This window comes from Rana temporaria, chromosome 9, assembly GCF_905171775.1.
Source record: "Rana temporaria chromosome 9, aRanTem1.1, whole genome shotgun sequence".
Lineage (NCBI taxonomy): Eukaryota > Metazoa > Chordata > Amphibia > Anura > Ranidae > Rana > Rana temporaria.
Window position 1 is genome coordinate 4,977,679 of NC_053497.1, and position 17,940 is coordinate 4,995,618.

Consider the following 17,940-nt stretch of genomic DNA (forward strand, 5'->3'; position numbering starts at 1 on the left):
CCACTAGATGGGCCGCTGAGGATCTCAGGAAATAAATACATTGTAGTAACAAGAGATACAATGTAACGATTGCAGAGAACACTGGAGGGAATTGGAAAATAGATGTACTCATTGCTACTACGGGAGCCCCGCTTATTTAATCATTCCCTCCAGCGTTCTCTAGAATTGTTACATTGTATTTCTTCTTGCTAACATGTATTTATTATTTCCCATGATCCTCAGCTCCATCTAGTGGCCATTTAGTGGTACTTATGCTTTTTCTGAACAAATCTTCCATCTTGCAGCGCTACTCCGACGCCTGTGGTGAAGCCTCTGGTCATCCCCCTCATACAGAAGAACAGGTGGTCCCTGCAAAGCAAGACCAAAGAGAAGGCTGAAGATGACGCCCCCCCGATGGAGGAGGAGGACGCCGTTCTCTCGCAGGCTGTGCAAGAGCTGATTGCAGGTACAGACATGGGGGGGGGGGGGGGCAGAAAGCAAAGGACTGGTCACCAGTATTACATGTGGCCCCCCTGCAGCTGATCTTTCCCCCCATTGTTCTACATTGTGTGGAGGCGGCCATCTTGGTAGAGGGCGGGGCTTTGCTTCCTTGTGTCAGAACCTCCAGCAAGGAGAACAGCGATCAGCACAGTAATGACCCCCCCACCCCCCAAATCTCACTCACTTCCCAATATAATGCCCTGATCTGCATTGTGTCATCGTATTTGTAGTAAGAGGGAACGTTCCTGGCAGGAAGTGAGAGTTCCGAATTTACACGTCACTTTCCCACTCACATTGTACTGAATAATATTCCTAGTCTGGACTTTTTATTCTTAGAGTCCCGGAAGACGGAGGTGGAGGATTCCGGGGATCAGTCGCTCAGCATCCCCCTCCTCCTGCAGAACAAAGTTCCCACCGGGTTTGAAGATGGAGACAAAGTGAATGTGGACCTGAGGCCAGAACCTGTACGTCTTCTCATGGAAACCCATGTCTTCTCTTTTCTTCTTCTCCCTCTTCTCTCGTTCTCTTTTCTTCTCTCGTTCTCTTTTCTTCTCTCGTTCTCTTTTCTTCTCTCGTTCTCTTTTCTTCTCTCGTTCTCTTTTCTTCTCTCGTTCTCTTTTCTTCTCTCGTTCTCTTTTCTTCTCTCGTTCTCTTTTCTTCTCTCGTTCTCTTTTCTTCTCTCGTTCTCTTTTCTTCTCTCGTTCTCTTTTCTTCTCTCGTTCTCTTTTCTTCTATTCCCTCTTCTCTCGTTCTCTTTTCTTCTCTCGTTCTCTTTTCTTCTCTCGTTCTCTTTTCTTTTCTTCTCTCGTTCTCTTTTCTTTTCTTCTCTCGTTCTCTTTTCTTTTCTTCTCTCGTTCTCTTTTCTTCTATTCCCTCTTCTCTCGTTCTCTTTTCTTCTCTCGTTCTCTTTTCTTCTATTCCCTCTTCTCTCGTTCTCTTTTCTTCTCTCGTTCTCTTTTCTTCTCTCGTTCTCTTTTCTTCTCTCGTTCTCTTTTCTTCTCTCGTTCTCTTTTCTTCTCTCGTTCTCTTTTCTTCTCTCGTTCTCTTTTCTTCCCTCGTTCTCTTTTCTTCTCTCGTTCTCTTTTCTTCTCTCGTTCTCTTTTCTTCTCTCGTTCTCTTTTCTTCTCTCGTTCTCTTTTCTTCTCTCGTTCTCTTTTCTTCTCTCGTTCTCTTTTCTTCTCTCGTTCTCTTTTCTTCTCTCGTTCTCTTTTCTTCTCTCGTTCTCTTTTCTTCTCTCGTTCTCTTTTCTTCTCTCGTTCTCTTTTCTTCTCTCGTTCTCTTTTCTTTTCTTCTCTCGTTCTCTTTTCTTTTCTTCTCTCGTTCTCTTTTCTTTTCTTCTCTCGTTCTCTTTTCTCTTCTTCTCTCGTTCTCTTTTCTCTTCTTCTCTCGTTCTCTTTTCTTTTCTTCTCTCGTTCTCTTTTCTTCTCTCGTTCTCTTTTCTCTTCTTCTCTCGTTCTCTTTTCTTTTCTTCTCTCGTTCTCTTTTCTCTTCTTCTCTCGTTCTCTTTTCTCTTCTTCTCTCGTTCTCTTTTCTCTTCTTCTCTCGTTCTCTTTTCTTTTCTTCTCTCGTTCTCTTTTCTTTTCTTCTCTCGTTCTCTTTTCTTTTCTTCTCTCGTTCTCTTTTCTTTTCTTCTCTCGTTCTCTTTTCTTTTCTTCTCTCGTTCTCTTTTCTTTTCTTCTCTCGTTCTCTTCTCTTTTCTTCTCTCGTTCTCTTCTCCCTTCCTTGTCCATTCCTTCCTTCCTTCCTTCGCGTCCATTCCTTCCTTCGCGTCCATTCCCTCCCTTCTTCCCTTCCTTCTTCCCTTCCTTCTCATCCCTTCTTCCCTCCCTCGTCCATTCCTTCTTCCCTTCTCCTTCCTTCTTCCCTTCTCGTCCCTTCCTTCCTTCCTTCCTTCCTTCTTCCCTTCTCGTCCCTTCCTTCCTTCCTTCCTTCCTTCTTCCCTTCTCGTCCCTTCCTTCCTTCTTCCCTTCTCGTCCCTTCCTTCCTTCTTCCGTCCCTTCCTTCCTTCTTCCGTCCCTTCCTTCCTTCCTTCCCTCTCATCCCTTCTCATCCCTTCCTTCTCATCCCTTCCTTCCCTTCCTTCTCATCCCTTCCTTCTCATCCCTTCCTTCTCATCCCTTCCTTCCCTTCCTTCCCTTCTCATTCCTTCTCATCCCTTCCTTCCCTTCCTTCTCATCCCTTCCTTCCCTTCCTTCTCATCCCTTCCTTCCCTTCCTTCTCATCCCTTCCTTCCCTTCCTTCTCATCCCTTCCTTCTCATCCCTTCCTTCTCATCCCTTCCTTCTCATCCCTTCCTTCTCATCCCTTCCTTCTCATCCCTTCCTTCTCATTCCTTCCTTCTCATTCCTTCCTTCTCATTCCTTCCTTCTCATTCCTTCCTTCCTCCCTTCCTTCTCATTCCTTCCTTCCTCCCTTCCTTCTCATTCCTTCCTCCCTTCCTTCTCATCCCTTCCTTCCTCCCTTCCTCCTCATCCCTTCGCCTCTCTCTATCCAAAAAAAAAATATATATATAATATTACACACGCACACAGTCATTCTCTCCTATGTGATCAGTTCCCTATGTTGGGTTCTATCGGCCTCCTAACTGTCACTTCTCTTTCCCAGGCGGAGGCGGCAGACTATGAAGTGGTTCCTGTGGAGCAGTATGGGATGGCCATGCTTCGAGGAATGGGCTGGAAAGAGGGGGAAGGCATTGGGAAGACGTTTAAACAGTGAGTTTCTATGACTTGTTAGGTGACTATTAGATGATCACCAAAGAGCCTCCAATCCCCCAATCATAAAGGAAGACCTTGATGGTGACCGGTCCTCACACCGGAGCAAAGGTTACATTTGGTGAAAAGATATTCCTTTCAATGTGTTTATTCCATAGAGACATTAAGCCTATGGAACAGAAGTTGCGCCCCAGAGGTCTGGGATTAGGCGCTGATCGCGGTGCTTTACATGATCTGGAGCCCCAGAAACCCCGTAAGCCCCTGAAGCCCGGCGAGGAGCCCAAGGAAGAAGCCAAAGGCCTGGGCACTGGAAGTGCAGTTCTGATACAGAATGGAACCCACAAGGAGCTCTACGGAAAGGTACGAGTGACGTCTTATCTGTGCCAAGGGAGTGACGAAACGCTACTTCAAAAATGTATGTTGATGCTTTATTATGGTCAAAAGTTTGTGAACCCCCCTATGTACAAAGCCAAGTCCATAAAGACGTGACTAGTTTTGTGTGAAAGGACAGAAGTGTCCTGCACAGCACCTGACCCTCAACCCTACTGAGCCCCCCCCCCCCTGGGCCCTCAAACCTACTGAGCCCCCCCCCTGGGCCCTCAACCCATCTGAGCGCCCCCCCCCCTGGGCCCTTAACCCTACTGAGCCCCCCCGCTGGGCCCTCAACCCTTCTGAGCGCCCCCCCCCCCATGGGCCCTCAACCCTACTGAGCCCCCCCCCCATGGGCCCTCAACCCTACTGAACCCCCCCCTGGGCCCTCAACCCTACTGAGCCCCCTTCCGGACCCTCAACCCTACTGAGCCCCCTTCCGGACCCTCAACCCTACTGAGCCCCCTTCCGGACCCTCAACCCTACTGAGCCCCCTTCCGGACCCTCAACCCTACTGAGCCCCCTTCCGGACCCTCAACCCTACTGAGCCCCCTTCCGGACCCTCAACCCTACTGAGCCCCCTTCCGGACCCTCAACCCTACTGAGCCCCCCCCCCTGGTCCCTCAACCCTACTGAGCCCCCCCCCCCCTGGTCCCTCAACCCTTCTGAGCCCCCCCCCCCCCGGACCCTCAACCCTGCTGCCCCCCCCCCCCTTGGACCCTCAACCCTGCTGAGCCCCCCCCTTGGACCCTCAACCCTGCTGAGCCCCCCCCTTGGACCCTCAACCCTGCTGAGCCCCCCCCGGACCCTCAACCCTGCTGAGCCCCCCCTTGGACCCTCAACCCCGCTAAGCCCCCTCTGGTCCCTCAATATTGAACACCCTTTTCTGTTCCACCATGACTGTGCCCCTGCGTACAAAGCCAGCTCCATAAAGACATGGTGTGACCAGTTGAGTGTGGAGGAACTCGAGTGTCCTGCACAGAGCCCGGGCCTCTGGGGAAGAAAACGATCGTACAAAGTCAATCGATGGCATTTTCAATCCGTTACATAGTTAATTGGTTGTGACGGGGGGGACAAAATGCCAATAGATGGCATTTCCACGCCGTTACATGTAGATTGATCATGATTTACGAGGACCCAGAAAATTCCATCGATCAGCCGTGTATGATTTTATTTCTTGTAGCCACAACTGACCGACGTCGGCCATTTTTGCTCCTGGCATGCTCGATCTTTGGTTCAATCGTTCCATCATTTTCCTGCATTTCGTATGGCTATCATACCACGCTTGCATTGATACAATGTTGCCTTTTCCGTCTCTTCCGCAGGTGGAAGGCATTGACGCGGACAATTGCCGTGCGATGGTAAAGCTGGCGATCGGAGGAAAAGTGGTGACGGTGTCGCAGTTCGGGTTGAAGTTGGTCAGCAGCGCAGAGTACACAAAATACGCCAAAGATCTGAGTGAGTCAAACCTTTTCGCTTCGTCGCCCGAACACGCCGATGAAACTGGATGTGACTGGTCGGGTCTCACGCCCAGATGTGCCCCGTCTGTATTATTACCCAGGTTATGCAATCCCAAGATACGCGCTTCGGATAATTACATCACATGAGTTATTAGACATAAGATGGGCGTTGTCACCTCTTCTAACCCATGTGACCACAAACCTCTGCCGTCCTGATAGCGGCGCGCGCCTCCTCCCTCCGCGTCCGGGTTCAGATAAGATAGCAATAGACTAAACATTGCCAGCCGTTTATGACTCCCCATCCTGATTGGTTACTTGGAAACTTTACAGACAGGTTACTGATTGACACTGGACTCCGTCCAACTGCACGCCATGCGCGCAATTAGCGCCGCCGCCGCAGGATGATGTGTGCCTGAGGGAAGGCTGTTCTACAACCACTTCTATAGGGAGATCTGTGAGCAGTTTTCTTTATGTGAGGGGACAGCTGACCCCCCAAACTAGAGGAATTCTGCTTTTATTTCAGTCTTAAAGCTCTATTACAGTGAGGGGAAAAAGTATTTGACCCCCCCCGCTGATTTTGTACGTATGCCCCACTGACAAAGAAATCATCAGTCTATAATTTTAATGGTCGTTGAGAGACAGAAAAACAACAAAAATATATCCAGAATTACGCATTTTTGTGGCTGCCTGTGTGTAGGGGCTCCCCCCTAGCGGCCGCCTGTGTGTGGGGGATCCCGCCTGTGTGGGGGGGCTCCCCCTAGTGGCTACGTGTGTGTGTGTGGGGCTCCCGCCTGTGTGTGGGGGCTCCCCCCTAGTGGCCACCTGTGTGTGGGGGCTCCCCCTAGTGGCCACCTGTGTGTGTGTAGGGGCTCCCCCCCCTAGTGGCCGCCTGTGTGTAGGGGCTCCCCCCTAGTGGCCGCCTGTGTGTTGGGCCCCCCCTAGGGGCAGCCTGTGTGTAGGGGCTCCCCCTAGTGGCCGCCTGTGTGTTGGGCCCCCCCTAGGGGCAGCCTGTGTGTAGGGGCTCTCGCCTGTGTGTAGGGGCTCCCCCTAGTGGCCGCCTGTGTGTAGGGGCTCCCCTAGGGGGCGCCTGTGTGTGGGGGCTCCCCCTAGGGGCCGCCTGTGTGTGGGGGCTCCTGCCTGTGTGTAGGGGCTCCCCCTGTGTGTGGGGGCTCTGCCCTAGTGGCAGCCTGTGTGTGGGGGCTCTGCCCTAGTGGCAGCCTGTGTGTGGGGGCTCTGCCCTAGTGGCAGCCTGTGTGTGGGGGCTCTGCCCTAGTGGCAGCCTGTGTGTGGGGGCTCTGCCCTAGTGGCCGCCTGTGTGTGTGGGGGCTCCGCCCTAGTGGCAGCCTGTGTGTGGGGGCTCTGCCCTAGTGGCCGCCTGTGTGTGTGGGGGCTCCGCCCTAGTGGCCGCCTGTGTGTGTGGGGGCTCCCCCCTAGTGGCCGCCTGTGTGTGGGGGCTCCCCCCTAGTGGCCGCCTGTGTGTGGGGGCTCCCCCCTAGTGGCCGCCTTTGTGTAGGGGCTCCCCCTAGTGGCCGCCTGTGTGTGGGGGCTCCCCCTAGTGGCCGCCTGTGTGTGGGGTCTCCCCCCTAGTGGCTGCCTGTGTGTAGGGGCTCCCCCTAGGGGCCCCCTGTGTGTGGGGGCTCCCCCCTAGGGGCCGCCTGTGTGTAGGGGCTCCCCCTAGTGGCTGCCTGTGTGTAGGGGCTCCCCCTAGGGGCTGGCTGTGTGTCAGACAGTGCAGTCAGTGACCTGAGTAGTGTATAAAGATATCTTCTAATTGAATGTAATGCAGAGATAAGAAGAGCAGTAAAAATCTCTGTGCTGCTAATAATAAACATGGCCGCCGCACCCATGGACGTGTGGGAAGAATATTTTTTTTTTTTCCAAATGATTGCAGCCGTGTATTCAATAATTCATCATGATATGTTTATTTTTATATGTAAGTACCTGAATGTGACCTCCTGAAGTCCCTGTACAGCAGGGCTGAGGTTTGAGAGGTAGAAGCAGCACGAGGAACCAATCCGTCCATTGTGCTGAAATGGGAGCATGCTGATAGGAGAAGAGAGCAGAGTGACTGAAAGTTGAGCTCATTAATGTGCTGCTTCTCCTTTCACTGTTCAGATATCGGTTGGGGGCTCGTCCGGGATGACTCGGACGAGAAGAGATAGGTTGTATCCGTTCAAGCATGCTGATAGGTGGAGAGAGCAGAGTGAAGTTGAGTTCATCACGCTGCAGCTTCTCATCGCTGGCTTTCTGTGCCGGCAGTGTGCAATGCAAGCAGTGGAAGTACCTGAAGGTGACCCCATGGGTCAGCCTCTTGGGAGAGCTCAGAAATAAAATGGGTTGAAAAAAATTGATGGACATCAGACTGAGGACATCTAGTGGCAGCACAAAGTACTGCAGGCGGAATGGAGAGTCTCTGGGTTGAAGGTGAATATTGCAGCAAAAGCAAAAGAATGAATAATGCCGGCCATCATACCGAGGACATCTAGTGGCAGACAGAAGTATTGCAGGGGAAAATATCTGCATTGAAGTTGAATACATTTAATAATAATACTTTGTATTGGATGGGCTGGCGTTCTTATTGGTAGAATTGAATATAGATCTTTTTTTCCAGGCCGGTTTAGTAAAGCGGAGAAGAAGAGGGAGGAGAAGGACGCCAAAGAGGAGAAACCCAAAGAGGAGAAACCCAAAGAGCGTTCCCCGGAAAAGGAGAAGAGTAGAAGAGAGGAAACCCCGGAGGGGAAAAAGAAGGAAAGTTCCGGCAGCAAAAGACCCCAACCGAGGAGTCCCGACAGAGACAAGAAGAAACCCAAGCAGGAGGAGCCCAGGTGAGCCAACATGGCGGGGGAGGGGCTGGGAGCTTCTTCCTGTTCCTGGACTGTGCTGGTATCATAGAATGACACTTCCTAGACTTCCGCCCCCCCCTCCTCTTCCGCCCCCCCCCTCCTCCTGTACACCGGGGTAGACCTCCCCTCCTTATGTACACACCGGGGTGGTCCTCCTCCTCCTACACCAGGGTAGACCCCCCCTTTCCTCCTCCTGTACTGTACACCGGGGTAGACCTCCCCTCCTTATGTACACACCGGGGTGGTTCTCCTCCTCCACACCAGGGGTAGTCCTCTTCTTACACCAGGGTAGACCTCCCCTCCTCCTCCTTTACACTGGGATAGACTCCTCCTAGTCCTCTTCTTCCTCCTCCGGGGTGAAACCCCCCCCTTTCCTCCTCCTGTACTGTACACTGGGGTGGATCCCCCTCCTCCTCCAAGGTGGAACTCCCCCCCCCTTCCTCCTCCTGTACTATACACCGGGTGGACCTCCTGTCATCCTGTACACCGGGGTGGACCTTCTCCTTCCTCTTCTCCTTTTTTCTTCTCCTTTCTCTTTTCTCCTCCTTTCATCTCCTCCTGCTTTCTCCTCCTGCTTTCTCCTCCTGCTTTCTCCTCCTGCTTTCTCCTCCTTTTTTTTTCTTCTCTTTTCTCCTCCTTTCTTCTCCTTTCTCCTCCCTCCCCCTTTCTTCTTCTCCCCCTTTCTTCTTCTCCTCCTCCTTTCTTCTCCTTTCTTTTTCTCCTTTCTTTTTCTCCTTTCTTTTTCTCCTTTCTCCTCCTTTCTTCTTCTTCTTCTTCTTCTTCTTCTTCTTCTTCTTCTTCTTCTTCTTCTTCTTCTTCTTCTTCTTCTTCTTCCTTCTTCTTCTTCCTTCTTCTTCTTCTTCTTCTTCTTTCTTCTTCTTCTTTCTTCTTCTTCTTTCTTCTTCTTTCTTCTTCTTCTTTCTTCTTCTTCTTCTTCTTTCTTCTCCTTTATTCTTCTTTCTTCTTTCTTCTTCTCTTTTCTTCTTCTTCTCTTTTCTTCTTCTCCTCTTCTCCTTTCTTCTCCTCCTTTTTTCTTCTCCTTTTTTCTTCTCCTTTTTTCTTCTCCTTTCTTCTCCTCCTTTTTTTCTTCTCCTTTCTTCTCCTCCTTTGTCCTTCTTTCTTCTCCTCCTTTGTCCTTCTTTCTTCTCCTCCTTTGTCCTTTCTTCTGCTTCTCCTCCTTTCTTTTTCTTCTTCTCCTCCTTTCTTTTTCTTCTTCTTCTCCTTTCTTCTCCTCCTTTCTTTTTCTTCTTCTCCTCCTTTCTTTTTCTTCTTCTTCTCCTTTCTTCTCCTCCTTTCTTTTTCTTCTTCTCCTCCTTTCTTTTTCTCCTTTCTTTTTCTCCTTTCTTTTTCTCCTTTCTTTTTCTTCTCCTTTCTTCTTCTTTCTTTTTCTCCTTTCTTCTTCTTTCTTTTTCTTCTTCTCCTTTCTTCTTCTTCTCCTTTCTTCTTCGTCTCCTTTCTTCTTCGTCTCCTTTCTTCTTCTTCTCCTTTCTTCTTCTTCTCCTTTCTTCTTCTTCTCCTTTCTTCTTCTTCTCCTTTCTTCTCCTCCTTTCTTCTTCTCCTTTTCTCCTCCTCCTTTCTTCTTCTCCTTTCTCATCCTCATCCTCATCCTCCTCTCTCCTTCTTCTCCTTCTCCTTCTCCTCCTCCTCCTTCCCCTGGGGTAGATCCTCCCCTCCCCATGAAAATCTATAGTTATAAAAAAATCTCCCAATCCCATCCCATCGCCTCCCATTGTTTTGCTTCTTCCTCAGCTGGTTACATCGGGATCTGAAAGTGCGCTTCATCAACAAGCACTATAGTGGAGGGAAATATTACAATTCTAAGGTATGCAATGATTTATTGTTGTCTGTCTAACACTGGAATCTCCCTGACAGGTGGAGAGAGCGTTTGATCAACAGATTGCACAGTAAAATCTGCCTCGCCTAAGAAGCATGCATATCTAAAGGGACTCTGGGGATGTTTTCTTCTATGGCAGGGATGCCGTGGATGTGTGTTTTTATTTGTTTATTTTTTATATTTTTATATATATATATATATATATATATATATATATATATATATATATATATATATATATATATATATATATATATATAAAAAATATATACTTTAGCTGTGCAATTTGTAATCAAGCATCAAATTGCACAGCTAAAGTCTGCACCACCCAAGAGGCATGCACATCTAAAGGGATGCTAGGGATGTGTTCCTTTTATGGCAGGAACGCCAGGAAAGTGATCCTTTTTAATATAACTCTGGCTATGTAATCTGTAATTTATAATCAAGCATTGGATCAACAGATTCGACAGGTAATATCTGCAAACACCCAAAAAACATACACGTCTAAAGGGATGCTGGAGATGTGTTTCCTTTTTATATAATGTTCAGGACTTGCTGCAAGGGAAGGCTAGAGTTCAGTATATAGCTGGGGGGACCCGGTCATATTCCTCATGTCTTGTATTCAACAGATCCACTCATTTTCCTTTTTTCTCTTCTTCCTGAATCCACACAGATGTTGGTGGAGGACGTCGTGAGTCCCACAAGCTGCATTTGTCGTACAGAATCCGGACGGATCTTAGAAGGTGAGGTCCTGCCTGGGAATGGGGGGGGGGGTGGAGGTTCTGGGGGGGGTTGGGGGAGGCTTGCACCAGACTTGGTGGACCTGTGGTGGGGGTGAGGATTCTGGAGGGGGTTGGGGAGGCTGAAGACTCTTTAGTAGGCTGGCGGTCAGTTTGGGAGATTCGGGGGTCATATGGGACACTGTTAGAGGTTGGGAGCACTTTAGGCGTGTGAAGACTCTGTGGTAGGCTGGAGGTCCCCGCGGGATGTTTGGGGGGCGGGAGGGGGTTGGAAATGGTGTAGGACATTGTTGAAGGCTGGAAGCACTTTGGGGGGCTGAAGGCTCTGTAGTATGTTGGGGGTCACTGTTGGAGGGGCAGTGTGTGGCACTGTTGGAGGTTGGGAGGCTGAAGGCGCTTTAGTAGGCTGGTGGTAACTTTGGGACATTGAGGGGCAATATGGGACACTGTTGGAGGCTGGGAGCACTTTAGGCGTGTGAAGACTCTGTAGTAGGCTGGGGGGATCACTGCAGGAGGTTTGGGGGGCAATGTGGGATACTGTTGGAGGTTATAAGCAGTTTGGGGAGCTGAAGCTGGGAGCACTTTTGGCGTGTGAAGACTCTGTAGTAGGTTGGGGGTCACTGTGGGAGGTTGGAAGGGCAGTGTGGGGCACTGTTGGAGGTTGGCAGCACTTTGAGGGGCCGGTGGCTCTGTAGTAGGTTGGGTGGGTGGAGGGGCAGTGTGGGGTACTGTTGGAGGTTGGCAGCACTTTGAGGGGCCGGTGGCTCTGTAGTAGGTTGAGTGGGTGGGTGGGGGGGGGGCAGTGTGGGGCACTATTGGAGGTTGGGAGCACCTAGGGGGTGTGAAGGCTCTGTAGTAGGTTGGGGGTTTGCTGTGGGAAGTTGAAGGGGCAGTGTTGGACATTGTTGGAGGCTGGGAGCACTTTAGGCATATGAAGTCTCTGTAGTAGGCTGGAGGTCACTGCAGGAGGTTTGGGGGGGCAGTGTGGGATACTGTTGGAGGTTGGAAGCACCTTGGGGTGTGAAGGCTCTGTAGTATTTTGGGGGTTACTGTGGGAGGTTGGAGGGGCAGTGTGGGGCACTGTTGGAGGTTGGGAGCACTTTGAGGGGGCGATGGCTCTGTAGTAGGCTGGGGGGGGGGGGGGACACTGCAGGAGGTTGGGGGGACACTGTTGGATGTTGGAAGCACTTTGGGAAGGCTGAAAGCTCTTTAGTAGGCTGGCGGTCACTTTGGGAGATTGGGGGGGCAATATGGGACACTGTTGGAGGCTGTGAGCACTTTAGGCATGTCAAGGCTCTGTAGTAGGTTGGGGGTCACTGTGGGAGGTTGGGGGGCAGCGTGGGGCACTGTTAGAGGTTGGGAGCACATTGAGGGGCTGATGGCTCTGTAGTAGGCTGGGGGTCACTGTTGGAGGTTGGGAGCACTTTGGGGGGGTGAAGTCTCTGTAGTAGGTCACTGTGGGAGATTGTGGGGTACAGGGGTCCCACTATGAATGGTTGAGGGGCACCTGGAAAGCACTGTTGGGGAGGTTAAGGGATTTTCAGTTGCCTGGAGGCCCAGTAGGAGGAGGCCGTGGTTCAGTAGTTGAGAACCCCTGGTCTAGACCAATGTTTCTCAATTCCAGTCCCCAAGTCCCCCCAAACAGGTCATGTTTTCAGGATTTCCATTATTTTGCACAGGCGATTTGATCCGTTTCCCTGCCTTAGTAATTACCACAGCCGTTTCATCTGAGGGAAATCCTGAAAAACATTGGTCTAGACCAGTGGTCTCCCCCACATATTGCAGCCATGTCCCCCACATAATGCAGCCATGTCCCCCACATAATGCAGCCATGTCCTACATACCTTGATGATGCCGCACGTGCCGCCGTTAATCAGCGTGCGGGGAACATTACAGCTTTCGTTTGAATAGCTGTATCCCCGCCGCATATAGACACTCCCCCTTGCTCGGGATTGGACAGATCATCCGTCCGATCCCACGCAAGGGGGAGTGTCTATACGCGGCGGGGATACAGCTATTCAAACGAAAGCTGTAATGTTCCCCGCACGCTGATTAACGGCGGCGGCTTTGCGGTTTGCGGCGGCGGGGGGGAACAAGTATTCTATTTCAGTATCGGGGGTATTTGCGGGAGTACGAGTACTCCCGCAAATACTCGGTATCGGTCCCGATACCGATACTGGTATCGGTACAACCCTAGTTCCCAGGATTGTGGCGAGCTGCGGGCAGGATTTGTTGGGCGAGGCCGCGGTTTGGTCGGTGCCCGCGCAACTCGTTTCAAATCGATTTTTTTTTTCCCCAGCCCTCCTAAAGTCTGAAGGACAGTAAACTGGCCCATTGTTTAGAAGGTTTGGAGACCCCCTTGGTCTAGACCAGTGGTTCTCAACCTTCTAGTGCCGTGACCCCTTGATAACATTTGTGGGGACCCCTAACAGTAAAATTATTTCCGTTGTGTGGGTTGTCAGCACCCAAGGCAAGACAAGGATTTTCCGCCCCTAACCCACGGATATTTAGCGCTCCCTGAGTCCCTTCCACTTATACAGTATTAAAAAACCTTATGGTACATTTTAGGATGTACCACTCTCCCTTTGCTCTCTTTACTTTCCCTTTTATCTCTCTCACCTATGCCAAAATCTGAGGTCTCCTCCTGCCCCTCCCACTTCACATTCCTCACCAGTCAGCTGACCTCTAGTCTGTGTCCCCCAACCATGCTGTGAACTGAATGGGCGGCTGCAAAGAGGCTGAGTGGGCGGCCGCGGGCTCCAGCAACAGCCCAGCTAGGTGGCCACAGGCTCCAGGGACAGCCCGGCTGGGTGGTTGCAAAAAAGCTGGGAGAGTGGTGTGGGCTTTAGGGCACAGCCCAGGATTTGGTAACCCCTGGCAAATCATCATTTGACCCCCGGAGGGGTCCCGACCCCCAGGTTGAGAACCACTGGTCTAGACAATTGGGTTTTCTATGTTCTGGGTGGAAAGTCTGGCTCATTTTATATATTTGAATTGAATTTCCCGATCTTTCTTTCTTTCTTTCTTTCTTTCTTTCTTTCTTTCTTTCTTTTCTTTCTTTTCTTTCTTTTCTTTCTTTTCTTTCTTTTCTTTCTTTTCTTTCTTTTCTTTTCTTTCTTTCTTTCTTTTCTTTCAGATATAAAACAGGAAATGCTGGAAACGGTCATACCAAAAGAAGAGGGAGCCCATGTCATGGTGGTTCTGGGCAAACATCGGGGGCAGGTAAATGAATTTGATGAAAATAATCTTTTGTGTATATACTGAGGTAGGTCAACCAGGCTTCAAATCGCTGCTCATATGTGCTGCATCACCAACCAGGAACTTTGACTCCACATAGCCACGAAAACTCAAGAAAAGACCCCCCCCCTCCAAAAAAAATACCATGGAGAGCCTCATTGGGTAACTCTAAAAAGCCACAAAGAAAAAAAAGATTTCCTCACAAAATTGGTGCCTGTCCCAGCACGCGTTTCGTCACGTCCAGGACATCATCAAGAGGCAAATCTCGTGAATCATCATAGCGTAACTCTATTTATCGCTAAAAAGCCACAAATATAGAAATGATGTCCACTTGCAAAAAAACGGTGCCTGTCCCTATGCGCTGAATGCTCTGCCGATTTTTCATGAGGAGTACCTCCTGATGATGTCCTAGACGTGACGAAATGCGTAGGGAAAGTACTTCCGGTACGTCACTTCTGCTTGGTGGAGCGCACGCTGTCTTCAAAGAGAAAAGGGTAATGGCACTCCTTGTGAATCGCTAGATCATTCCGAGTGTCGGGGACAGGCACCATTTCTCTTCCGTTCATAGACGGACACAGCATCCTTTGACAGTAGGGGAACCGGATATAACCCTACTGTCAAAGGATGCTGTGTCCGTCTATGAACTCAGAGAAATGGATTTTACAGTGAGTACAAAAATCCTATTTTTTGTGAGTGGGCATTATTTTTATCTTTGTGGCTTTTTAGCGATGGAGAGCCTCATGGCGTAACTCTATCGCTATAAAATGGGACAAAGATAAAAAAATGTACATTCGCAAAAATGGTGCCTGTCACCGACACTCAGAATGATCTCCCGATTCACAAGAAGGAGCGCCACTGCTCAGTTTCTCTTTGGAGCCAGCGTGCGCTCCACCAAGCGGAAGTGAAGAAGTACCCGACCTTTGCGCATTTCGTCCCGTCCAGGACGTCATCAGGAAGGTACTCCTTCTCGCGAATCGGCAGATCATTCGGAGCGTCGGCACAGGAGGCACTTGCTTTTTGCAAGTGGGCATCATTTTTATCTTTGTGGCTTTTTAACGATAGAGAGCCTCATAGCGTAACTATTTATTGCTAAAAAGCCACAAAGATAAAAATAATGTCCACTTGCAAAAAAACAGTGCCTGTCCCAACACACATTGTTAAAAAGCCACGAATATAAAAATGATGTCCACTCACAAAAATGGTGTCCGTCCCGACACTCGGAATGATCTGCCGATTCACAAGAAGGAGCGCCTCCTGATGACGTCCTGGATGTGACGAATTGCGTAAGGGCGGGTACTACCGCTACTACATCACTTCCGCTTGGTGGAGAGCACACTGGCTGCAGGGAGGAACGGAGCAGTGGCAATCCTCGTGAATCGGCATCTCATTCCGAGTCATGGGACAGACACCATTTTTGTGAGTGGACATTTATTTTTATTTGAATGAGGGTTGGGGGTTAGGGGGTTAGAGGGTCGGGGTTAGGGTTGGGGGTTAGAGGGTGGTTGTTAGGGGGTTAGAGGGTTGGGGGTTAGAGGGTTGGGGGGTTAGGGGGTTAGAGGGTTGGGGGGTTGGGGGGTTAGGGTTGGGGGTTAGAGGGTTGGGGTTGGGGGTAAGAGGGCTGGGGTTGGGGTTTAGGGGGTTGGGGGTAAGAGGGTTGGGGGTTAGAGGGTTGGTGTTTAGGGGGTTAGAGGGTTGGGGTTGGGGGTAAGAGGGTTGGGGGTTAGAGGGTTGGGGTTTAGGGGGTTAGAGGGTTGGTGTTTAGGGGGTTGGGGGGTTAGGGTTGGGGGTTAGAGGGTTGGGGGTTAGAGGGGTTAGAGGGTTGGTGTTTAGGGGGTTGGGGGTTAGAGGGTTAGGGTTGGGGGTTAGAGGGTTGGGGTTTAGGGGGTTGGGGTTTAGGGGGTTGGGGTTTAGGGGGTTGGGGTTTAGAGGGTTGGGGTTAGGGTTGGGGTTTAGAGGGTTGGGGTTTAGAGGGTTGGGGATTAGAGGGTTTGGGGGTTAGGGGGTTGGGGGTTGGAGGGTTAGGGGGTTAGAGGGTTGGGGGTTAGGATTAGGGGGAGGTGAAGCCTCCATCAATCTACATGTAATATCCCACTCCCATTGTGTTAAGCTGGTTAGTGGGCATGGAGGAGGTGGGCTGTCATTGTGTATACGCCCACATGTGACTCTATAGTCACATGGGCTGCTCAGATGTGATAGGGAGGAAATGCTCAGCATAGAAACTCTGAGAACTGAGCATGTGCAGAGCTGCCAACACCGCTCTGCAATATCCCTGACTGCAGTGGGGACATGGACAGAAGGGGGAGATAAAGAGCAGCGGGGATCAACCAGGTATATTTTTCAGAATACAGAAAAGGAATCTCATAGTGACTGAGTGTGAATACACCATGGATTGATCGTTTTTTTATGATGTGCGCTTAGTGAACGGATGTAAGCTCTGTGGACGAGCAGTGACCCTCTGATTTCTTCCAGGTGGGGAGAATCCTGCACAGGGACCGGCAGAAGAGCCGCGCTCTGGTACAGTTACAGGGGCACCAGGATGGTGAGGCCACCCTCAGCTATGATGTCATCTGTCACTACACCGGGGAGTACGAGGACTGACACGCCCCCGAGGAGTTCAACTTTTTTTTTTATATTCAGGTTTTATTGTTGTTGTATTTTATTTAACGTCTGTAAATAAAGTTTCTGTAAAAATTATTCTGCAGTTTTTTTATTTATTTTTTAATGGTGGTTTCGGGAAATGTGGAGACCCCTTTGGATGTTGATGAGAGTTCCTTGAAATGAACCTTGCCGGTGCCTGGATAGACTCCGCCCAGGATTCCAAATGTGGAAACAGATCACACTGCACACCAGGGGCGGCATATGTTGGTGTTCTGATGACCTCTCTTATTTATAACAATGAAATCCAACACGTTTCGGGGGCAAAACTGACCCAACTTCATCAGGGGAGCCCCTTTCACACTGATCAGATTTTCTTCCTTTTTTTTTTTTTTTTATTAATTTTTTTACCCGTGGCACCTGTTTTTGGCCCCCCCCCCCCCCCCCCCCCCCCCCCCCCCCCCCCCCCGTGTCGCCTGTCAATGCCGCCTCATCAGTGAAGGAGAAAAATTGCTTATTTCGAAAATGTTATAACAAACTAAGAAAAACTTTCATTTAATATTTTTTTCAACATTTTTTATCTTTTTTTTTTTTTTTTTTATTTCTTAATTTTCCAAAAAAATTATGACAAAAAATGACAAATTCAAAAAAAAAAAACTAAAAACCTAGCCATGCCTCTTGCTAAATACACTAAAACCTCTTGATTGCGAGTAACACGGTTTACGAGCCTTTTTCGCATTACGACTTTTTTTTTTTAATGCTGACTTGATTTGCGAGCGATTTTTCTTGCAAGAAGAGCAGGATTCAAGCCTCTGGGGTGTGCAGTACATCATGTGGACCGAGGTGCGTGGGGCTCCGGTGACGCTCGGAGGCGTTCAAAGACCACTCAGAGATGCTCGGAAACGGGACAAATTCTTGATTTGTTTAGCAAAATAAAATAATAAATGATAATTAAAATGATAATAAAAATAATAAATGCTAATAAATATAATAAAATAGTAATAAATATAAAATAATAATAAATGATAATAAAATGATGATAATAAAAATATAATAAAATGACGATGATAATAAATGATAATAAAATGATGATAATAATAATAATAATAAATGATAATAATTAAAATGATGATAAAAATAATAAATGATAATAAAATGATAATAAATATAATAATAATAATAAATGATAATTAAAATGATGATAAAAATAATAAATGATAATGAAATGCTAATAAATTAAAAAAGATAATAAAATGATAATAAAAATAACACCCCAGGGGTTTTTCGTCTAGGGCAGGGATATGCAATGAGCGGACCTCCAGCTGTTGCAAAACTACAAGTCCCATCATGCCTCGGCCTCTGGGTGTTATGCTTGTGGCTGTCAGAGTCTTGCTATGCCTCATGGGACTTGTAGTTCTGCAACAGCTGGAGGTCCGCTAATTGCATATACCTGGTCTAGGGGACAGGAAGCGAAGGGAAATCTCCTCCATGGGGACACTAGTTCTGGTGACAACCATGACTATTTCTCACTTTGGAGGGATTTCCCTTCACTTCTTGTTTTGTCTATGGGACAGGAAGTGAAGGGAAATCTCCTAATCTCCTCCATGAGGGCACTAGTTCTGGTGAAAACCACGGATTCCTTCGCTTTGGAGGGATTTCCTCTCACTTCCTG

General features: G+C 49.1%; 1 protein-coding gene across 1 annotated transcript; it reads left to right on the plus strand.

Moving 5' to 3' along the window:
* Window positions 1-291: 291 nt before the first annotated feature.
* On the plus strand, window positions 292-16,367 carry GPKOW (G-patch domain and KOW motifs; the record flags this gene model as incomplete). Its single annotated transcript, XM_040322717.1, is given in 10 exon segments — window positions 292-445; window positions 817-944; window positions 3,084-3,190; window positions 3,349-3,550; window positions 4,885-5,017; window positions 7,631-7,844; window positions 9,612-9,684; window positions 10,370-10,439; window positions 13,573-13,658; window positions 16,143-16,367. Coding segments are annotated over 10 exon segments (1,296 nt in total), but the record flags the coding sequence as incomplete, so codon positions are not given.
* Window positions 16,368-17,940: the final 1,573 nt, after the last annotated feature.